The sequence below is a fragment of the Chiloscyllium punctatum genome, chromosome 36 (genome assembly GCF_047496795.1).
Source record: "Chiloscyllium punctatum isolate Juve2018m chromosome 36, sChiPun1.3, whole genome shotgun sequence".
In the NCBI taxonomy this organism is placed as follows: domain Eukaryota; kingdom Metazoa; phylum Chordata; class Chondrichthyes; order Orectolobiformes; family Hemiscylliidae; genus Chiloscyllium; species Chiloscyllium punctatum.
The window spans coordinates 17,227,577-17,247,528 of NC_092774.1; the positions used below are offsets into that span (position 1 = coordinate 17,227,577).

Here is a 19,952-nt window from a genome sequence, read left to right on the forward strand (position 1 = left end):
CTCTCTGCATAAAGAACTTGCCTCTGACATCTGTCTTAAATCTATCATCCCTCAATTTGTAGTTATGTCCCCTCGTACAAGCTGACATCACCATCCTAGGAAAGAGTCTTTCACTGTCTACCCTATCTAATCCTCTGATTACCTTGTATGTCTCTATCAAATCCCCTCTTAGCCTTCTTCTTTCCAATGAGAACAGACCCAAGTCTCTCAGCCTTTCCTCATAAGACCCTCCCTCCAGACCAGGCAACAACCTGGTAAATCTCCTCTGCTCCTTTTCCAATGCTTCCCATATCCTTCCTGAAATATGGGGGCCAGAACTATACACAATATTCCAAGTGTGGCCGCACCAGCGTTTTGTACAGTTGCAGCATGATATTGCGGTTCCGGAACTCAATCCCTCTATGAATGAAACCTAACACACCGTATGCCTTCTTCACAGCACTATCCACCTGGGTGGCAACTTTCAGGGATCTATGTACATGGACTCCAAGATCACTGCCTTCCTGTTATTCTTCCCAAAGCGAATCACCTCACATTTAGCTGCATTGAACTTCATTTGCCACCTCTCAGCCCAATTCTGCAGTTTATCCAAGTCCCCCTGCAACCTATAACATTCTTCCAAACTGTCCAGTACTCCCCCCACTTTAGTGTTTTCTGCAAATTTACTAATCCATCCACCTATGCCTGCATCTAAGTCATCTATAAAAATGACAAACCGCAATAGTCCCAAAACAGATCCTTGTGGCACACCACTAGTAACTGGATTCCAGGCTGAATATTTTCCATAAACCACCACATGCTGCCTTCTTTCAGAAAGCCAGTTTCTAATCCAGACTGCTAAATCACCCACAATCCCATGCCTCTGCATTTTCTCCAACAGCCTGCCATGTGGAACCTTTACTGAGGTCCATGTACACCATGTCAACTGCCCTACCCTCATCTCCATGCTTGGTCACCTTCTCAATAAACCCAATGAGGTTTGTGAGACACGATCTGCCCTTGATGAAACCATGTTGACTATCTGAAATCAAATTGATGCTTGCTAGATGATTATAGATCCTATCTCTAACATTCCTTTCCAAAAGCTTTCCTACAACAGAAGTAAGGCTTACTGGTCTATAATTATCTGGGTCATCTCTGCTGCCCTTCTTGAACAAGGGCACAACATTTGCAATCCTCCACTCTGGTACTAAACCTGTAGACAATAACGACTCAAATATCACAGCCAAAGGCTCTTCTATCTCCTCACTCGCTTCCCAAAGAATCCTCTGATAAATCCCATTCGGCCCAGGGCATTTGTCTACTTTCACTCCTTCTAGAATTGATAACACCTGTGTGCAACTAACCTCGATCCTTTCGAGTCTAATATCTCATACCTCATTCTTCTCCTCTACAATATTCTCTTTTTCCTGAGTGAAGACCGATGAGAGATATTCATTAACACCTCTCCAATCTCCACAGGGCCCACACTCAACTTCCCACTTCTGTCTTTGACTGGCCCTATTCCTACCCTAATCATCCTCTTATTCCTCACATACCTATAGAAAGCTTTAGGCTTCTCCTGTATTCTATTTGTTAAAGACTGCTCATGTCCTCTCTTTGCTCTTAACTCTCTCTTTAGATCCTTCCTCGCTGATCTATAATTCTCCATCACCTCATCTGAACCATCTTGCCTCATCAACACATAAGCCGTCTCCTTCTTTGTAACAAGAGACGCAATTTCTATTGTAAACCACGCTTCCCTTACCCTATAACTTCCTCCCTGCCTGACAGGGACATACCTATCAAGGACACACAATATCTGTTCCTTAAACCAGCTCCACATTTCAATTGTCCTTATCCCCTGCATTTTGCTACCCTATTCTATGCATCCTAACTCTTGCCTAATTGCATTATAATTGCCCTTGCCCCATCGATAACTCTTGACCTGTGGCATGTTCCTATCCCTTTACATCGCTAAATGAAACCTAACTGAATTATGGTCACTCTCTCCAAAGTGCTTACCTTCCACTAAATCAAACATCTGGCCTGATTCATTTCCAAGCACCAGATCCAGTGTGACCTCCCCTCTTGTTGGCCCTTCGACATACTGTGTCAGAAAACCCTCTTGCACACACTGGACAAAAACTGATCCATACGATGTACTAGAGTGAAAGCATTTCCTGTCAATGTTGGGGGAGGTAAAGTCCCCCCTAATGACCATCCTGTTCCTTTCACTCCTACCCAGAATAATTTTTGCTAATCCTCTCTTCCACCTCCCTGGAACTCTGCGGAGGCCTATTAAAAAAAACTCCAAGCAGTGTAACGTCTCCTCTCCTGTTTCTAACCTCAGCCCACATTACCTCAGTAGACGAGTCCTCATCAAAAGTTCTGTCAGCCACCGTTATACTATCCTTGACTAACAAGGCCACACCTCTCCCTCTTTTACCGTCTTGGCTGTTCTCAATGAAAGATCAAAACCCTGGAACCTGCAACATCCATTCCTCACCCTGCTCTATCCATGTCTCCGAAATGGCCACAACATCCAAGTCCCAGGTACCTATCTGTGCTGCAAGCTCACCTACCTTATTGTGGATACTCTGGCATTGATGTAGACACACTTCAAACCACTTCGCTGTCTGCCAGCACATTCCTGTGACCCTGAAATCCTGTCCCTGTCCTTCCTATTCTCATCCTCCTGTGCATTGCAGCTACACCCCTGGTTCCCAACCCCCTGCTGAGATAGTTTAAACCCACCCGAATAGCACCAGCAAATTTCCCACCCTGGTTCAAGTGAAGACTGTCCTGTTTGTACAAGTCCCACTTTCCCCAATTATCCAAAAACCTGAAACCCTCCCTCCTGCACCATCCTTACAGCCACGTGGTCAGATAATATCTCTCCCTATTCCTTGCTCTGCTATCACGTGGCATGGGTAACAAACCAGAGATAACCACTCTGTTTGTTCTAGCCCTCAGCTTCCACCCTAGCTCCCTGAAATCCTGCCTTACATCCCTATCCCTCTTTCTACCTATGTCGTTGGTACCTACGTGGACCATGGTTTGGGGCAGGACACCCTCTCCCTTCAGGACCCCAAAGACATGATCCAAGACATCACGCACCCTGGCACCTGAGAGGCAACACACCAACCGCGAGTCTTGTTCGTTCCCAACAAACCTTCTATCTGACCCTCTAAGTATCGACTCCCCAATGACTAATACTCTCCTGCTTTCCCTCCTTTCTTCTGGTGCAAGAGACCTGGGCCCCAGTGCATACCCCTAGTAGGACGTTTTCCCCCCTCAACAGTACCCTCTGATTTATACAGCAGGAAGAAAATAAAAATAAGTCGTCCCTCCTCTCCCAGGAACCTCTGCTCTCCAACTTCAAATGTAAAACCTCAACTCAGTGACTCCCCACTCCTGGGTTGCTGCTGCCGCTGAAAAATAGAAAATGTCACCTGTTTTTTTTGTGGTTAGCACTGCTGCCTCACAGCGCCAGAGCCCCGGGTTCAATTCCCCTCCCACGTCTGCGCGGATATCCTCCCACAGTCCCAAGATGTGTGGGTTAGGGTGAATTGGCCACGCTAAATTGCACCATTGTATTAGGTGACGGGGAATGGGGCTGGGTGTTTTGCTCTTCGACGGGTCGGTGTGGACTTGTTGGGCCGAAGGGCCTGTTTCCACACTGGAGGCAATCTGATCTAAAGTTCTGGAATTTATATATTGATGAACTGAAACCTGCAACCCCTTCTAAAAGATGAAGGATTCAGCAGCGGTCCAGGTTTGTGCCAAATATTGCATCGGTTGCAAGACACTGTGATGTTTTGCTATTAATTCTGTGTCTTATGATCCTGCAGCACAGCCACCCGCAGAAGGAGCAGCGCTGCAGAAGCTAGTGCTTCCAAATACACCTGGGTGGGCGGGGTTTACCAGGAGGGGCGGGGTTTAGCCTGGGGGACGGGTTTTAGCGGGAGGGCGGTGCTCATGGGCGGGGCGTGTCTCGTGAGGTTCGCGCGCTTGTAGGCGGGGCGAGGCTCAGCGGACGATGCGGCGCGTCCAGCGTGGACGCGCGCGGCTTTGTGGGCGGTTGCGCGTGAGAAAGGGGGGCGTGGTTTTGACTCGCGCGGGGTTCGCGGCGAAGGGGTGGGGTTTAGTGCAGGAGGGGGAAAGAGGTTTGGTTCCCAGAGGCGGGGCTTTGTCCCGAAGCGGCGGGGCATATGACCTGCTTCAGGAAGGGGCGGGGTCTACGAGCTGCGTTCGGAAGGGGCGGGGTTGACGTGTGACGTTGGCGGAGGAGGGGGCGGGACAGGACCTGGATCAGTGGGCGTGGCCATCCCGAAGCCGGAAGTGTGGCCGCGGCCTGTTTTCTCCGCTGGAGCCTCGCCTGCAGCAAGTAAGGTAAAGCTTTATCAATATTTCCTTTTACAGAGTTTGTATTTAATAACCAGTAATGGATACTCAATATCATCATAAAGTCCCAAAATGCAATTCATTTCAATCCATTGCAGATAAGCACTAAGAGTTAATTTTCTACAGGATTCAACAGTCTCAGCACTAAAATGGTCTCACAAGGGAACGGCTGTGAATGTTATCACTTGGTGTCCTGTTCACACAGATTCACCGATGCTGAGGCAAACGTTCTTCATTGCCTTACAGCATCCTGTTATCACTTGGTGAGCCCAGGTGTCCCTATCTTTAAGTTCTCTCCTCTTTCTGAGCCTTCCTACCTGTTTATTTTCTCGTGCAGTAAATGTATTCAATAATTCAGCATTACATTTTAGTCTGAATGTTTAAAGACAAGTTTTAAGGCTATAGACTTTATCACCCAGATGCCCACACTCTCATTCCTCCCTTTGATTGCACCGCGATCACTGAAAGAGAAGGCTAGTCCAAACGAATGCCCTTCAAGGTGGTCCAGCCATCAACATCCTGTAGAGCAGCACCACCATCTTCACAGCTCATCTGGTCATATTTATCATCACCATCGACACGTGTGGGTGAGCCATCAGATCGCGAAAGGAACATCTTCTGGGGCAAATCTATATCGCTAAGGGACCTCATAAGCCTAGCAATTAAATAGCTAACAATACCAATACCAACAAACAGACATAGCTAAACCGATAAGCCAATTGTACCATCGGCCCAATCTGCAGTTTCCCCAACTGGTCCCTTCAGTCATTCTGTCACGGAATACCTGGATCACTTCTTGTATCTTAGTTAATATTGCCAGTGAGATTGGGAATGCCCATAGTGCGTTTATCTTGGACAATGGTGCTGACCTCACCCTCCCAGGCGAGTATATAGTCTAAGGCACACCGATTCTGCACAGAGTAAAGACACAGGTCTGATAATCCCAGTCTACTCTGATTCAGAGCCTCTTCACTCTTAATTCCTCAAATGGTCAGGCCACAAAAGAGGGAATTGAGGTTCTGTTGACTTGTCACCCCTGCCGATCCTTCCAACCTCAGGGTACTCTGGATTCCCCAGCCTATCGGGTGTCCTGTATTGTCACCCAGTCCCTTGGGATCCTTTCAGTTGGAACAAGGTTGGCTGAGGTTCCATCGACTTGTCCACTGGCCTGGACAAGGTACTGTTGTGGGAACAAGGGCTCCGATAGTGACCTTATGAGGGACATCTTTGCCATCCAGGACAAGGAAATTGGTAGCTATACCTTAGCTGAAGAAATAATAGTCTGGTTTGGTGTATATTAGGGAGAGTTTGTCAAAATAGGTTACCGAAATATTACAGCAGGGGGTCTGGTCAGGTCTACAGGAGTATAGGGTCAACGTTTTGGAAGAGGAGTCGCTTTAGCACTGTACAAAATGGGCCAAGTGACTCGAGCACTCGCACTGTATGGGAGACAATGGTCCTCAGAATGCTGTTCCCATTGGGCTCTCCCTTAGCTCTATTGTTCATGGTCTTGGTGACAGTATCTGGTTCTGAAAAGAGAAAAGGCCTATAAATGCACAAGGGAAGGGTTCCGTTCCAGGTCCATGTGCCACATAAGGCCTGCTGTACCCCAGGCAGTGTTACACCGGCTGTTTGTATACACAGACCGGAGGTATTGGAAAGTGATATTTCTCTTCACAGGATCGGCAGTAGGGAGTCTGACAAATAGAATGGAATCGGTGACTGATTGGTGCGGCTATTCAATTGACAACGGTGCAGTTGGACGCAAGCTGAGCGCCCAGCAACTGTGACCGTCGTAGGGGTGGGAAGTAAAACCTGGAAGGTTTCTCCGTTCTCCGTTAATATTACATGCAAAGTGTCGTCCATTGTCTGAGCGAATGCACGCAGGTATACTGAAGCGGGGAATTATTTCCTTAAACAAAATCTTCATCACAGTCTCAGCAGTAGTGTTAGGAGGAGGGTAGACTTCAATCCACTTCAAAAAGATATCAACAATAAGCAAAACATATTTATAGCAACTCAACTCATTTCTCCAACTCAATGAAGTCCAGTTGAAGTGTCTCCAAGGGACCCGCCAGCAAGGGAGTTCTCGTAGAGAGCATGTTCTGCCCTGACTGGGAGCAGAAGAGTTTGACTGAAGTGTGTCGGTGTTAATGCCTTGATATCTCATTTTGCTTCCACCTTCCCGGGGTCATTAATCATTTTGTGTCTGGTCCTTCCTCAAGAAGCTGCATTGTAGCTGAATTGACACTTTTTTATTGCTTCCCAAAATCAGACCTGCTCACTCTAAGCAGGATCCCAGTGTTGTGAAAGATATTAACTTTCAGGTGGAGGTATCCAAAATTCAGAGAGATGTCAGTCTTGATGTTTTTGCTTTTTCTGCCCCTGTAAGATCCTGAATCAGCACCTTCAGGGGAATTAGTTACAGCGGGCTGAGAACAGAGGGGAAGGGAGAGTGGGATGGTGCTTTCAACATTGTGGAACAGCAAAAGAATATTCCACAGAAAGTAGAATTGCTTATTCTGAATTTCTACCCTGTACTGATAGTGATGACTTTTGTAATCTCTTTTTGCAGAGTATATGAAAATCTGAAGACTGAAGTTTCAAAATCAACGGACGAAGGGCTTATTCCCGAAACATTGACTCTCCTGTTCCTCGGATGCTGCCTGACCTGCTGTGCTTTTCCAGCGCCACATTTTTTGACTGACTCTCCAGTGTCTGCAGTCCTCACTTTGATGTCAATGTCTGACAGTCTCTGAATCCATCGGGACCGCAACGATTTTTGACTGTGATTTCTGTGAGAGGGATCTACACTTTTTGGTTCCTGTTTGAGGACGTTTTCAGCATCAGTGGGACTGGACGAGAGATCCCACTGTTGCAGCAAACTGTGTGTGGAGCCTGAAACAGTTATACAGCCTGGGAAGGGGACTTCACGGCAGGGAGGGGCTCTACACGTGTTTGTGTGCAGCTGAAGCTGTGGCCATGGAGAAACCTGAGGAATCCCGCCCTGTGGAGGAACCGTGGAAGTGTGGTGACTGTGGGAAAGGCTACCATTTCCCGTCTGCCCTGGAGACTCATCGGCGCAGTCACACGGGGGAGAGGCCATTCCCCTGTACCGACTGCGGGAAGGCCTTCAGACATTCCTCTCACCTGTTGGCCCACCAGCAGGACCAAACGGGGGAAAGGCCCTTCAGCTGCCCAGAGTGCGGGAAGGCCTTTACCCAGGCCTCCACACTGCAGAGTCACCGGCGTATCCACACGGGGGAGAGGCCGTTCAGATGCCCAGAGTGTGGGAAGGCCTTTACCCAGGTCTCCACCCTGCTGAGGCACCAGCGTGTCCACACAGGGGAGAGGCCCTTCAGCTGCCCCGAGTGTGGGAAGGCCTTCAGTAATTCCTCCACCCTGCTGACCCACCAGCGGGTCCACACGGGGGAGAGGCCATTCAGCTGCCCAGAGTGTGGGAAGGCCTTTACCCAGGTCTCCACCCTACTGAGGCACCAGCGTGTCCACACGGGGGAGAGGCCCTTCAGCTGTCCTGAGTGCGGGAAGGCCTTCAGCGATTCCTCCACCCTGCGGAGTCACCAGCGTGTCCACAATGGGGAGAGGCCGTTCACCTGCTCTCAGTGCGGAAAGGGCTTCACCTGCTCCTCCAACCTGCGGAGCCACCAGCGTATCCACACGGGGGAGAGGCCCTTCAGCTGCCCTGAATGCAGGAAGGCCTTCAGTAATTCCTCCGCCCTGTTGAGGCACCAACATGTCCACACGGGGGAGAGGCCAAACACCTGCTCTCTGTGCGGGAAGGGCTTCACCTGCTCCTCCACCCTGCAGAGTCACCAGCGTATCCACACGGGGGAGAAACCCTTCAGCTGCTCTCAGTGCAGGAAGGCCTTTACCGACGTCTCCTCCCTGATGACCCACCAGCGTATCCACACGGGGGAGAGGCCGTTCACCTGCTCTCAGTGCGGGAAGGGCTTCACCTGCTCCTTCAACCTGCAGACCCACCAGCGGGTCCACACGGGGGAGAGGCCCTTTAGCTGCCCCGAGTGTGGGAAGGCCTTTACCCAGGTTTCCACCCTGCTGAGGCACCAACGTGTCCACACGGGGGAGAGGCCCTTCAGCTGTGCCGAGTGCGGGAAGGCCTTCAGCAATTCCTCCACCCTGCTGATCCACCAGCGGGTCCACACGGGGGAGAGGCCATTCACCTGCTCTCAGTGCAGGAAGGGCTTCAGGTATACCTCCCATCTGCTGACCCACTGGCGGGTCCACACGGGAGAGAGGCCCTTCAGCTGCCCCGAGTGTGGGAAGGCTTTCAGCACATCTTCCACCCTGCTGAGGCACCAGCGGATCCACACGGGGGAGAGGCCGTTCACCTGCTCTCAGTGCGGGAAGGGCTTCACCTACCCCTGCAACCTGTGGAAGCACCAGCGAGTTCACGTGCCATCACAGGGGGATTTGAGGAGTGACGGCCGAGTGCCATTATCGATTGGACTATCAACCAGGTTCCGGGGTCCGCCGGGTTCAAATCCTGCCACGACAGATGGCTGAATCGGTATTCGGTCAGAAATGTGGAGTTCGGAATCTAACAATGAGACCGTTTCAGGGAGGGGGTGGTGCGGGGGAGAAAGCCCCCATCTGATTCACTCTCTCCCTTGTTAGGGAAGGGAACCACCATTGGGGGAAAGGATTCACTCAATCGTTCCAGCTGCATCCTTTACCCGGTCTGGTCTACACGTGACTCCAGACCCACAGCAGTCTGGTTGACTCTACACTGCCCCTTCCTGGCAAATGAGCAGGGAGCCACTTACTTGGAGACAGGGTATGGGTTAAAATTGCTGAGTGAGGCAATACTTCCTCCGGGTTACGGCTGTAACAAGGATCCAATTACAAAGGGACAACTTGGTGCTGACCAATAGTAAAGACAGTGAGGGGGAGGTGGGACAGGGGAGGTGTGGTGTGTGCACTTTGACCTTGAGCTGTTCAAAAAGCAACTTCTTTTTCTCTGCCTTTTTGCTGGGGGAATCTGAAGCTGTAACAAAGTTGGGTTGCAATAAAGGTTACCTGAACTTACTGCCGGGCTCAGACTCTCATTGAAAGCTTTGAGCTCCAAGAGGTTTTTGTTTTAAAGCTGCTCATTTCTTTCAGCCTCCTGCACTAAGTTTAGAACATGGAACATAGAACAGTACACTGCAGAACAGGCCCTTCAGCCCTCGATGTTGCGCTGACCTGTGAACTATTCTCAGCTTGTCCCCCTACACTATCCCAAAATCAACCATGTGCTTATCTAAGGATTGTTTAAATCTCCCTAATGTGGCTGAGTTGACTACCTTAGCAGGGAGGGCATTCCATGCCCTTACCACTCTCTGCATAAAGAACTTGCCTCTGACATCTGTCTTAAATCTATCACCCCTCAATTTGTAGTTATGCCCCCTCGTGCAAGCTGACGTCACCATCCTAGGAAAGAGTCTTTCACTGTCTACCCTATCTATATCTTATATGTCTCTATCAAATCCCCCCTTATCCGCCTTCTTTCCAATGAGAACAGACCCTCTCTCAGCCTTTCCTCATAAGACCCTCCCTCCAGACCAGGCAACAACCTGGTAAATCTCCTCTGCACCGTTTCCAATGCTTCCCACATCCTTCCTGAAATATGGGGGCCAGAACTATACAGGATATTCCAAATGTGGCCGCACCCGTGTTTGGTTTTGTTGCAGTGTGATATTGCGGTTCCAGAACTCAATCCCTCTACGAATGAAACCTAACACACCGTATGCCTTCTTCACAGCACTATTTACCTGAGTGGCAACTTTCAGGGATCTGTGCACATGGACTCCAAGATCACTGCCTTCCTGTTATTCTTCCCAAAGTGAATCACCTCACATTTAGCTGCATTGAACTCCATTTGCCTCCTCTCTGTCCAATTCTGCTAATCCATCCACCTATGCCTGTATCCAAGTCATTTATAAAAATGACAAACCGCAGTAGTCCCAAAACAGATCCTTGTGGCACACCACTAGTAACCAGACAACAGGCTGAATATTTTCCATAAACCACCACTCGCTCCTCTTAGTTCAAGTATCTGTAATAAGATTAACATTAGAACAACAGCAGGATTCAAAAACCCAACTGGACAGGGTCCACTCCTTTTCATGAGATTCCAGGATTCTCTCCTCGTCTTTCCCCACTTTTGATTGGTGCGGTCAATCAATTCTCAATGGTGCAGTTGGACCCAAGCTGAGCGCCCAGTGACTGTGACCGCCGTAGGGGTGGGAAGTAAAACCTGGAAGGGGCCATCCCAACGAGGTTGGAGACCTTTGCCAGTCCAGTTCTTGACGAGCACCAATGAACCAGGGTCTACCCGTGACGAGGCTGAAAGGGAGGGAACATCGCTCTAGGCCGCACGCTCCTGGGAGGTGAAAGGCACACATAACATTGGTTAAAGCAAGAACATAACCAATCATTGCTTCGGTCATGTGATGGACGTGGACTGAGAAGGGAGCCGAATCGTTCCAAGGGGTACGGAGGGGGTGACCAGAGAGACTCTCAGCTGGAGACAGTCGTGTCTTGCCCACAGACATGGATCACAACTGGAATAAGGCCACAGGGATTAGCATAACCAGGAGAGGCCAGACTCTGCCACTTATTTGGCAAGTTTAGTCTTGAGTCTGGTTAAAACATTCAACAAGGCCGGTCACCTGAGGATGATAAGCACCGTGCAGTTGCCGACAAATACAAAGCTGGGAACAGAGTTCTCCGTTAATATTACCTACAAAGTGTGGTCCATTGTCAGAGCTAATGCACGCAGGTATACTGAAGGGGGGAATTATTTCCTTAAACAAAACCTTCACCACAGTCTCAGCAGTAGCGTTAGGAGGAGGGTAGACTTCAATCCACTTCGAAAAGACATCAGCAATAAGCAAAACATATTTATAGCAACTCAACTCATTTCTCCAACTCAATGAAGTCCAGTTGAAGTGTCTCCAAGGGACCCTCCAGCAAGGGAGCTCTCGTAGAGATACTTGAACTAAGAGGTGGGGGATCGCCTACTCACTGACCTGTTTGATCACGTACAACATCCTGATCGGGAATGCCACTGACTGAGTATCGATGCGATCTGGAACGATCTGAGATTATCCTGATGTCATCTGGTGCACCAGACCAGACGCTTTCAACGTGGAGTCGCTTGAGCGATGGAGTGAGCTGCCAGAGGAAGTGGTGGGTGCTGGTACGATGACAAGTTAAAAGGCTCCTGGACGGGCATCTGAATATGAAGGGTTCAGATGGGTCAGGGCCAAGTGATGGCAAATGTGACTGGAGTCATAGAGATGTGCAGCACAGAAACAGACCCTTCGGTCCAACTCGTCCTTGCTGACAAGAGAGCCAACCCAATTTAGTCCCAGCTGTCAGCACCCGGCCCATATAGGGGCCAAGTGATGGCAAATCTGACTAGATTAATTTAGGATATCTGGGCAGATTGGGCCAAAGGTTCTGTTTCTGCGATGTGTGACTCTAATTGTCTTCAGTGAAAGCAGAAGTGTTGTTGTGAAGGCTGGACTTTCAGAGCATGTTTTGCCCTGACTGGAAGCAGAAGAGTTTGTCTGAAGTGTGTCGGTGTTAATGCCTTGATGTCTCATTTTGCTCCCACTTTCTCGGGGTCATTAACCATTTTGTGTCTGGTCCTTCCTCAAGAAACTGCATTGCAGGTTCGCCCTGAATTGACACTTTTGTTTTGCTTCCCAAAATCAGACCTGCTCACTCTCAGCAGGATCCCAGTGTTGTGAAAGATATTAACTTTCAGGTGGAGGTATCCAAAATTCAGAGAGATGTCAGTCTTGATGTTTTTGCTTTTCAGCATCTTCAGGAGAGTGAGTTAGTTAGAGCAGAGTGAGAACAGAGGGGAAGGGACAGTGGGATGGTGCTTTTAATTTTGTGGAACAGCAAAAGAAAAGAATATTCCACCGAAAGTAGAATTGCTTGTTCTGAATTTCTACCCTGCACGGATAGTGATGACTTTTGTAATCTGTTTTTAACAGTGTATTTGAAGATCTGAAGACGGAAGCTTCAAAACCAACAGATGAAGGCCTTACGCCCGAAACATTGACTCTCCTTTGATTCGGATGCTGCCTGACCTGCTGTGCTTTTCCAGTACCACACATTTTGACACTGACTCTCCAGCGTCTGCAGACCTCACTTTAACGTCAATGTCTGACAGTCGCTCAATCCATCGGGACAGGAAACAATTTTCAACTGAGTCTGAGAGAAGGAGCAAAGTGTTTTGGTTCCTGTTTGAGGATGTTTTCAGCATCAGTGGGACTGGATGAGAGACCCCACTGTTGCAGTGCACTGAGTGTGGAGCCTGAAACAGTTATACAGCCTGGGAAGGGGAATTCAGGGTGGGGAGGGGCTCCACACACGTTTGTGTGTAACTGAAGGTTCGGCCACGGAGTAACCCGAGGAATCCCACCCCATGGAGAAATGGTGGAAGTGTGGCGACTGCAGGAAAAGCTTCCGTGTCCCCTCTGTCCTGGAGACTCATCGGCGCAGCCACACCAGGGAGCGCCCGTTCTCCTGTCCCGTCTGCGGGAAGGGCTTCAGCACTTCCTCCACCCTGCTAACCCACCAGCGGATCCACACTGGGGAGACACCCTTCAGCTGGCCAGTGTGCAGGAAGGCCTTCAGTGATTCCTCCATCCTGCTGAGGCACCAGTGGGTCCACACGGGGGAAGAGGCCCTTCAGCTGCCCCAAGTGCAGGTAGAGATTTACCCAGGCCTCCAACCTGCTGACTCACCAGCAGATCCACACAGGAGAGAGGCCCTTCAGCTGCTCAGAGTGCGGGAAGGCTTTCACCAGCTCTACCAACCTCCGGAGGCACCAGGGAGTTCATGTACCATCACAGGTGGATTGAAGGCGCGATGGCTGAGTGCCATTATCGACTGGACTATCAACCCAGTTCCAGGGGCTCCCGGGTTTGAATCCCACTGCAGCAGATGGTGCGATACAGTGTATGGGTTGAAATTGCCGAGTGAGGCAATACTTCCTCCAGGTTAAGGCTGTACCAAGGATCCAATTACAAAGGGACAACTTGGTGGTGACCAATAGTATAGAAGTGAGGTGGGTTGGAGGGAGGGGGGGGGACGGTGGGGTGCGCTTTGATCTTGAGCTGTTTAAAAAGCAGCTACTTTCTCTCTGCCTTTTTGCTGAGGAGGATTGAACTTGCCAACGTGAACCACACTTGGCAGAGAGAGGAAATTTCTCCGGATGGAATAGGTTGATGGAAGTCAACAATTGTCAGATTATTTCATGAAAATAACAGCTGGTATGGGGATCCCAGAAGAGGGGCGTCTGTAATGACACACAGAAACAAACCCTTCAGTCCAGGCCAACCAGATATCCTAAATTAATCAAGTGACCCATTTGCCAGCATTTGGCCCATATCCCTCTGAATGCTTCCTATTCATGTCTCCATCCAGATACATTTTTTTCTTCGGACAATACTTGGGTGAGAGCCAAGATATGCAATACCTCAATGTATAATAATGAAGCAGCTCATTTATTCTGAAACTATTTCAATTAGTTGGTCAATTGCCAAATAATAGCTGCATAACTGTTGTCAATATTGATACCCAGGAAAGCTATTTCGTTTAATATATTTCCTTTGTAAAGATCTTATCCAAATTATAAAATGATTGTATTTTCATATGAAATGAAATTTGCAGTGTTTTATTAAATGGTTGAAAGTAACTTTGCACTTAATTGCTCTGTTTGGGATTAAACATTGTGACTTTGCTAAAAGTGATCTTTCATAATATATGGTGAGTCTATTAACAAACGAATGTTGCCATTTGCTCTCAAGTTAGCTCAGATTCAATTTGAAATTCTTGAATGAGTTGAATAAGGGGTAAAAAGTAAATATTTATTGCACTTTTCTGAAATTCTCTGCACTGCCATTGTAGTTGGTTAAACAAAACATGTATCTCTCTTCATAACTTTGATATCACCACAAATCCTAGGAACCCCATCCAGGACAAACGTATAAATAGAAAGTAGGAGACAACAGCTTCGCTTCACTTGGAGGTCACCACTGATGATGTTACCTAGCCAGGTAATGAAATGTCTGGATATCAAACCTACAGCTCAGCGAGCAAACTTGCACCCTAAACATTCTACTTTGCTGAAAGACTGCACAATCTGCAGGCAGTCAATACATGTAATATATTGTAAATTCCACTTTGAAAATAGATAATGGGCCCACTACGTTTTGGATGTGAGCATAAGTGGTATAGTAAGTAAGTTTGCTGATGACACCAAAATCGGAGGTGTTGTGGACAACGAAGGAGGTTACCTCAGATTACAATGGGATCTTGATCAGATGGGCCAATGGGCTGAGAAGTGGGAAATGGAATTTAATTTAGGTAAATGAGAGGTGCTGCACTTTGGGAAAGCAAATCCTAGCAGGACTTATACATTTAATGGTAAAGTCTTAGGGAGTGTTGCTGAACAAAGGGACCTTGGAGTGCAAGTTCATAACTCCTTGAAAGTGGAATTGCAGGTTGACAGGATAGTGAAGATGGTGTTTTGTATGCTTTCCTTTATTGGTCAGAATATTGAGTACAGGAGTTGGGAGGTCATGTTACTACTGTACAGTTGGAATATTGCGTGCAATTCTGGTTCCCTTCCGATCAGAAAGATGTTGTGAAACTTAAGGGTTCAGAAAAGATTTACAAGGATGTTGCCAAGACTGGAAGATTTGAGCTATAGGGAGAGACAGAACAGGCTGGGGCTGTTTTCCCTGGAGCGTCAGAGACTGGGGGGTGATTTTCTATAGGATTATAAAATCATGAGGGGCATGGATAGGATAGAGAGACAAAGTCTTTTCCCTGGGGTGGGAGAGTCTAGAACTGGAGGGCATAGGTTTACACCGAGAGGGGAAAGATATGAAAGAGACCTAAGAGGCAACCTTTTCATTTAGAGGGTGGTACGTGTATGGAATGAGCTGCCAGAGGAAGTGGTGGAGGCTGGTACAATTACAACATTTAAAAGGCAACTGGAGGGATATGGGCCCCCTGCTGGAAGGTGGGACAAGATTGGGTTGGGATATCGTGCACAGGGATGTGCAGGTTAGGTGCATTAGTCAGGGGTAAATGTTGAGCAATAGGGGTAGGGGAATTGTGTGGGTGGGTTACCCTTCGGAGGATCAGTGTGTAGTCTTTGGGCCGAGTGGCCTGCTCCCACACTGTGGGGAGTCTCTGAAGGGGAAGGGATTTTTGTAAACTGTGCAAGGTAACGCAAGCGTAGTGCGGGGACCTGCTGTTGGCCTTGCCCCGCCTCTTGCTCCTCCCCTGTTGTTGAGCTGTCGAAAAAACAGCTACTCTTTCTCTGCCTTTTTGCTGGGGGCATCTGAAGCTGTAACAATGTTGGGACACAATAAAGGTTACCTGAACGTTCTGCCGGGCTCAGGCTCTCATTGAAAGCTTAGAGCTTCAAACGGTTTTTGTTTCTTGCAGCTTCCTGCATGTGTTTGCTCCTCATGTGTTTTTCAAATCTTTCTCCTCTCCCCTTAATTTGCAGCCTAATCTTGAAAGGACACATGCCGTTCACCTTATCTAGGCCCCTCATGGTTTTGGAAACCTCTATAAAGAGAATAAAGAACCCTACAGCACAGGAACAGGCCCTTCAGCCCTCCAAGGTTATGCTGATCGAGATACTCTATCTAAACCTGCCGCCTATTTTCTAAGGATCTGTATCCCTCTGCTCCTTGCCCATTCATGTATCTGTCTAGATACATCTTAAATGACACTATCGATCCCACCCTACTGCCTCTGCTGGTGATGCATTCGAGGCGCCCACCACCCTCTCTGTAAAGAACTTTCCATGTATATCTCCCTCAAACCTTTCCCCTCTCACTTTGAACTCGTAACCCTGAGTAATTAAGTCTTCTCCTCTGGGAAAATAATTCTTCCTATCCACCCCGTTTACACCCCTCATGGTTTTTCGGCCTCGATCAGGAACCCCCCCCACCCCGCCTCGACCTCCTTATTTCCAGTGAAAATAATCCTAATTTACTCAACCTCTCCTCATAGCTAGCGCTCTCCATAACAGGCAACATCCTGGTGAACCCCCTCTGCACTCTCTCCAAACGTATCCACATCCTTTTGGAAATCTGGCGACCGGAATTGTATGCAGTATTCCAAATGCGCCAAACCAAAATCTTTTCTAACTTTAACATGACCTGCCAGCTCTTTTCCTCAATCCGTCCGATGATGGAACATGTGTTGTATGCTGCCTTGACCACTCTACTGACATGCATTTGCCACCTTCAGAGAACAATAGACCTGAACACCCAGCTCTCTCTGTACATCAATTTCCCCCAGGACCTTTCCATTTACTGTATAGCTCGCTCTTGAATTGCATCTTCCAAAATGCATCACCTCACATTTGTCTGGGTTGAACTCCATCTGTCATTTCTCTTCCCAACTCTCCGGTCTATATTCTGCTGAAGCGTCTGACAGTCCCCTTCACTATCTGATTTTCCATCAATCTGAATGTCATCTGCAAACTTGCTAATGAGGCACTCGATACCTTCACCTTTCAACCTCCTGTGCTCCAGTGAAAAAAGTCCCAGCCTACCCACCAATAGGTGTGAATTCTGTCTTGGTCCCAATGTCGAGTCAGCCTGACATTTTTGATAGAAAAGCTATGCATTTAAATTACGTTCTTGAGAAAGTTACTGAAAACAGGTTCTGGAATTAACATACCAAAGAACAGAACTCCATTCTAAAAGATGGAAGATTTAATCTAAATTGTTTAATGTATCACATCTCCATGATCTGGACTCCGTTGGCTATAAATAGTCTAATCATGATCTTATTGTCCACAACCACCTGAAGCAGCAGCAGCACTTCAGAGTGCCAGAGATCCGGGTTCAATTCCCACCTCGGGCAACTGTCAGTGTGGAGTTTGCACATTCTCCCCGTGTCTGCGTGGGTTTCCTCCCACAGTCCAAAGATGTGCAGGTTAGGTGAAGTGGCCACGCTAATTTGCCTGTAGTGTTAGGTGAAGGGGTAAATGTTGGGGAATGAGTCTGGGAGGGTAGCTCTTCGAAGGGCTGGTTTGGGCTGAAGGGCCTGTTTCCACACTGTAAGTAATAAAATCTAAAATAAATCTAATCACTCTGAAATCTAGGGCTTCCAAACAAACCATGTTATGGCAGCAGCGGGAGGTGTGGATTATATTCACTAAAAACAGTTAAGCAGGTAGATAACACGTTCGAGTGGGAAGTGTGTATAACATGATCTCACAACTTCTATACTCAATGCTATTAGCAATGAAGGAAAGCAAACCAAACGCTGCCTTCACTACTCTGTTCACCTGAGACTCCAGCACTCCCAAGGTCTCTTTATTCTGCAAAACTCCCCTTAACTGTGTCAGTCCTGCCTGGATTGCTTGACCAAAATACAAACCTCTGATTTCTCTAAATTAAACTCCAACTGACACTCCTCGGCTCATCAGCCGATCCCATAAATTCTAATTTATAGTGAACTCTTTCCTCTCTTATTCCCTGGAAACCGAAAATCTCCATCCCACACTCACTCCCTCCATTTTCACTTTGCTTATAGCGGAAGAATGTAACTGAGAAACATATCAGCCATGATTGAATGGAATGAGCAGACCTGGTGGTCTAATTTCTGCTCCTGTGTCTTGTGGTCTCTTGCTGTCCTGGACACCGAGAGAGAGAATTGGGACCAGCATTGAACTGATCATGATTGGATATGGATCTACCTGCATCTTGGTGGATGGGCTGGGACTTTCACTGGATCAGAGGAGGAGGAGATGTGACCTTATCAAGGTTTATAAAATCATGAGGAGAGAGACGAGGTGAACGACGGGTGTCCTTCCCCTAGGGTTGGGGTTTCAAGATTAGGGAGCAAATTTTGATGGTGACAGGAGAAAGAAATTTTAAAAAGACTTGAAGGGCACAATTTTTTTTTATAGAGTGGTTCACGTGTGGACTAAATGTCTAGAGGAAGTGGTGGATGCAGATACAGTAACGATGTTTAAAAGACATTTGGATAAGTTCATGAATAGGAAAGGCTTGGAGGGATATGAGCCAAAACACTGGCAGGTGGGACTGGTTTAGTTTGAGAACATAGTCAGCATGGACTAGTTGGACTGAAGGGTCTGTTTCTGTAACTTGGTTCTATACTAGTCTTTAAACCATTTTCTTGCCTTCCCCATAAACATTCACATAAAAATCAGATGAACTCAGCCTTGAATATATTCAATGACCCCCTAACTGCAAGAAGACATCCCTACTTCTGAACTCAATTCCTCTTGCTAATACACCACTTGCCTTGCTCATTGCCTGCTGCACCTGTCTGACAACTGGCACAGAAGGACACTGATGCCCTTTGGAACATCCACACATCATTCCTGATGAAGAGCTCGTGCCCCAAACTTCGACTGTCCTACTGCTCAGATGCTGCTTGACCTGCTGTGCTTTGTCAATTGTGGTCTTCTCTACATCGGGGAAACCGAGCATAAACTTGGGGAACGGTTTGCTGAGCATCACAGCCGGGTCCGCAGAGGCTGAGCGGACTTCCCAGTCTCCACCCATTTTAATGCCCCTTCCCACTCCCCTTCTGACATGACTATCTTTGGCTTCCTCCATTACCACAACAAACCAAACCACAAATTGGAGGAACAAAATCTCATCTTGTCTGAGCAGTCAACAGCCCGGATGACTCAACACAGAGTTCTCCAATTTCAAATAATCTCCCATCCCATCCCCCAACTCACTTCCCAGCCCCTTCCACTCTTCCCTGCCAACTAGATTCCTTCCTCCCATTCACCAACCAGGTCGTACCAGGTTATGACGATAAGGCAGGAACAGGATACTGATTGAGGATGATCAGCCATTATCACAATGAATGGTGGTGCTGACTCGAAGGGCAGAACAGCCTACTCCTGCACCTATTGTCTATTGTACCCTCTACCTGTCTCCACCTATCCCCACTTCAATACCCTGCCCCCAGCACACCCTTGTTCCACAGTTCTCCCTATACCCACCCCCCAGTCCTGAACAAGGGTTGCACCAGATACCTCGACTTCTCCACCTCCTGATACTGCCTGGCTTGCTCTTCCAGTCTCCTGTCTGTCTATTTTGCCAATTGAGACACAGGCCTGGACTAACTTTTCCAGAGTCTGTCCCCTCGCTGGATTCACTCCTATTCCTTTCAGTTGCTCCAAGTCAACACTTGAACCCCAGAATGAAACGTAAATGGAAAAGGGGGTGAGAAAAGAGAGTGCTGTACTCACATGTTGGACGGAGGAAAGAAGTTGCAGTCTGAGGTGAAGCTCAATCTTCCTTCAGAGAGAGGAGGAGCAGGACCTTAAGAAGCTCATGCTCCAACTTCCACATTCACCAATAGGGGAGCTCCGAATGGCAGAAGGACAAGTCTCCCCCCGGTCCTCCAGTGCTCCTTATTCGTCCATCAAAAGTAGGTTTCGCAACTTTTCTGCCAACAGTGAGGAACATGCCCAATGTTTTGGTGACATTGGCAAACACGTG

General features: G+C 48.1%; 2 protein-coding genes across 4 annotated transcripts in view; one reads left to right on the forward strand and one right to left on the reverse strand.

Moving 5' to 3' along the window:
- Window positions 1-19,952, reverse strand: part of LOC140460832 (uncharacterized) — a 174,377-nt gene that overhangs the window by 65,027 nt on the left and 89,398 nt on the right. The window lies entirely within an intron of this gene.
- Window positions 4,312-9,492, forward strand: LOC140460838 (uncharacterized). Of its 3 annotated transcripts, none has more exons than XM_072555509.1 (2): window positions 4,312-4,374; window positions 6,962-9,492. In XM_072555509.1, the coding sequence occupies exon 2, from the start codon at window positions 7,369-7,371 to the stop codon at window positions 8,929-8,931; it is 1,563 nt and encodes a 520-aa protein (XP_072411610.1). In that variant the 5' UTR covers window positions 4,312-4,374; window positions 6,962-7,368; the 3' UTR covers window positions 8,932-9,492. The 3 variants fall into 3 exon arrangements, with proteins under 3 accessions (XP_072411610.1, XP_072411612.1, XP_072411611.1); XM_072555511.1 differs by having other exon boundaries at window positions 4,349-4,369; XM_072555510.1 differs by lacking the exon at window positions 4,312-4,374 and adding an exon at window positions 4,781-4,973.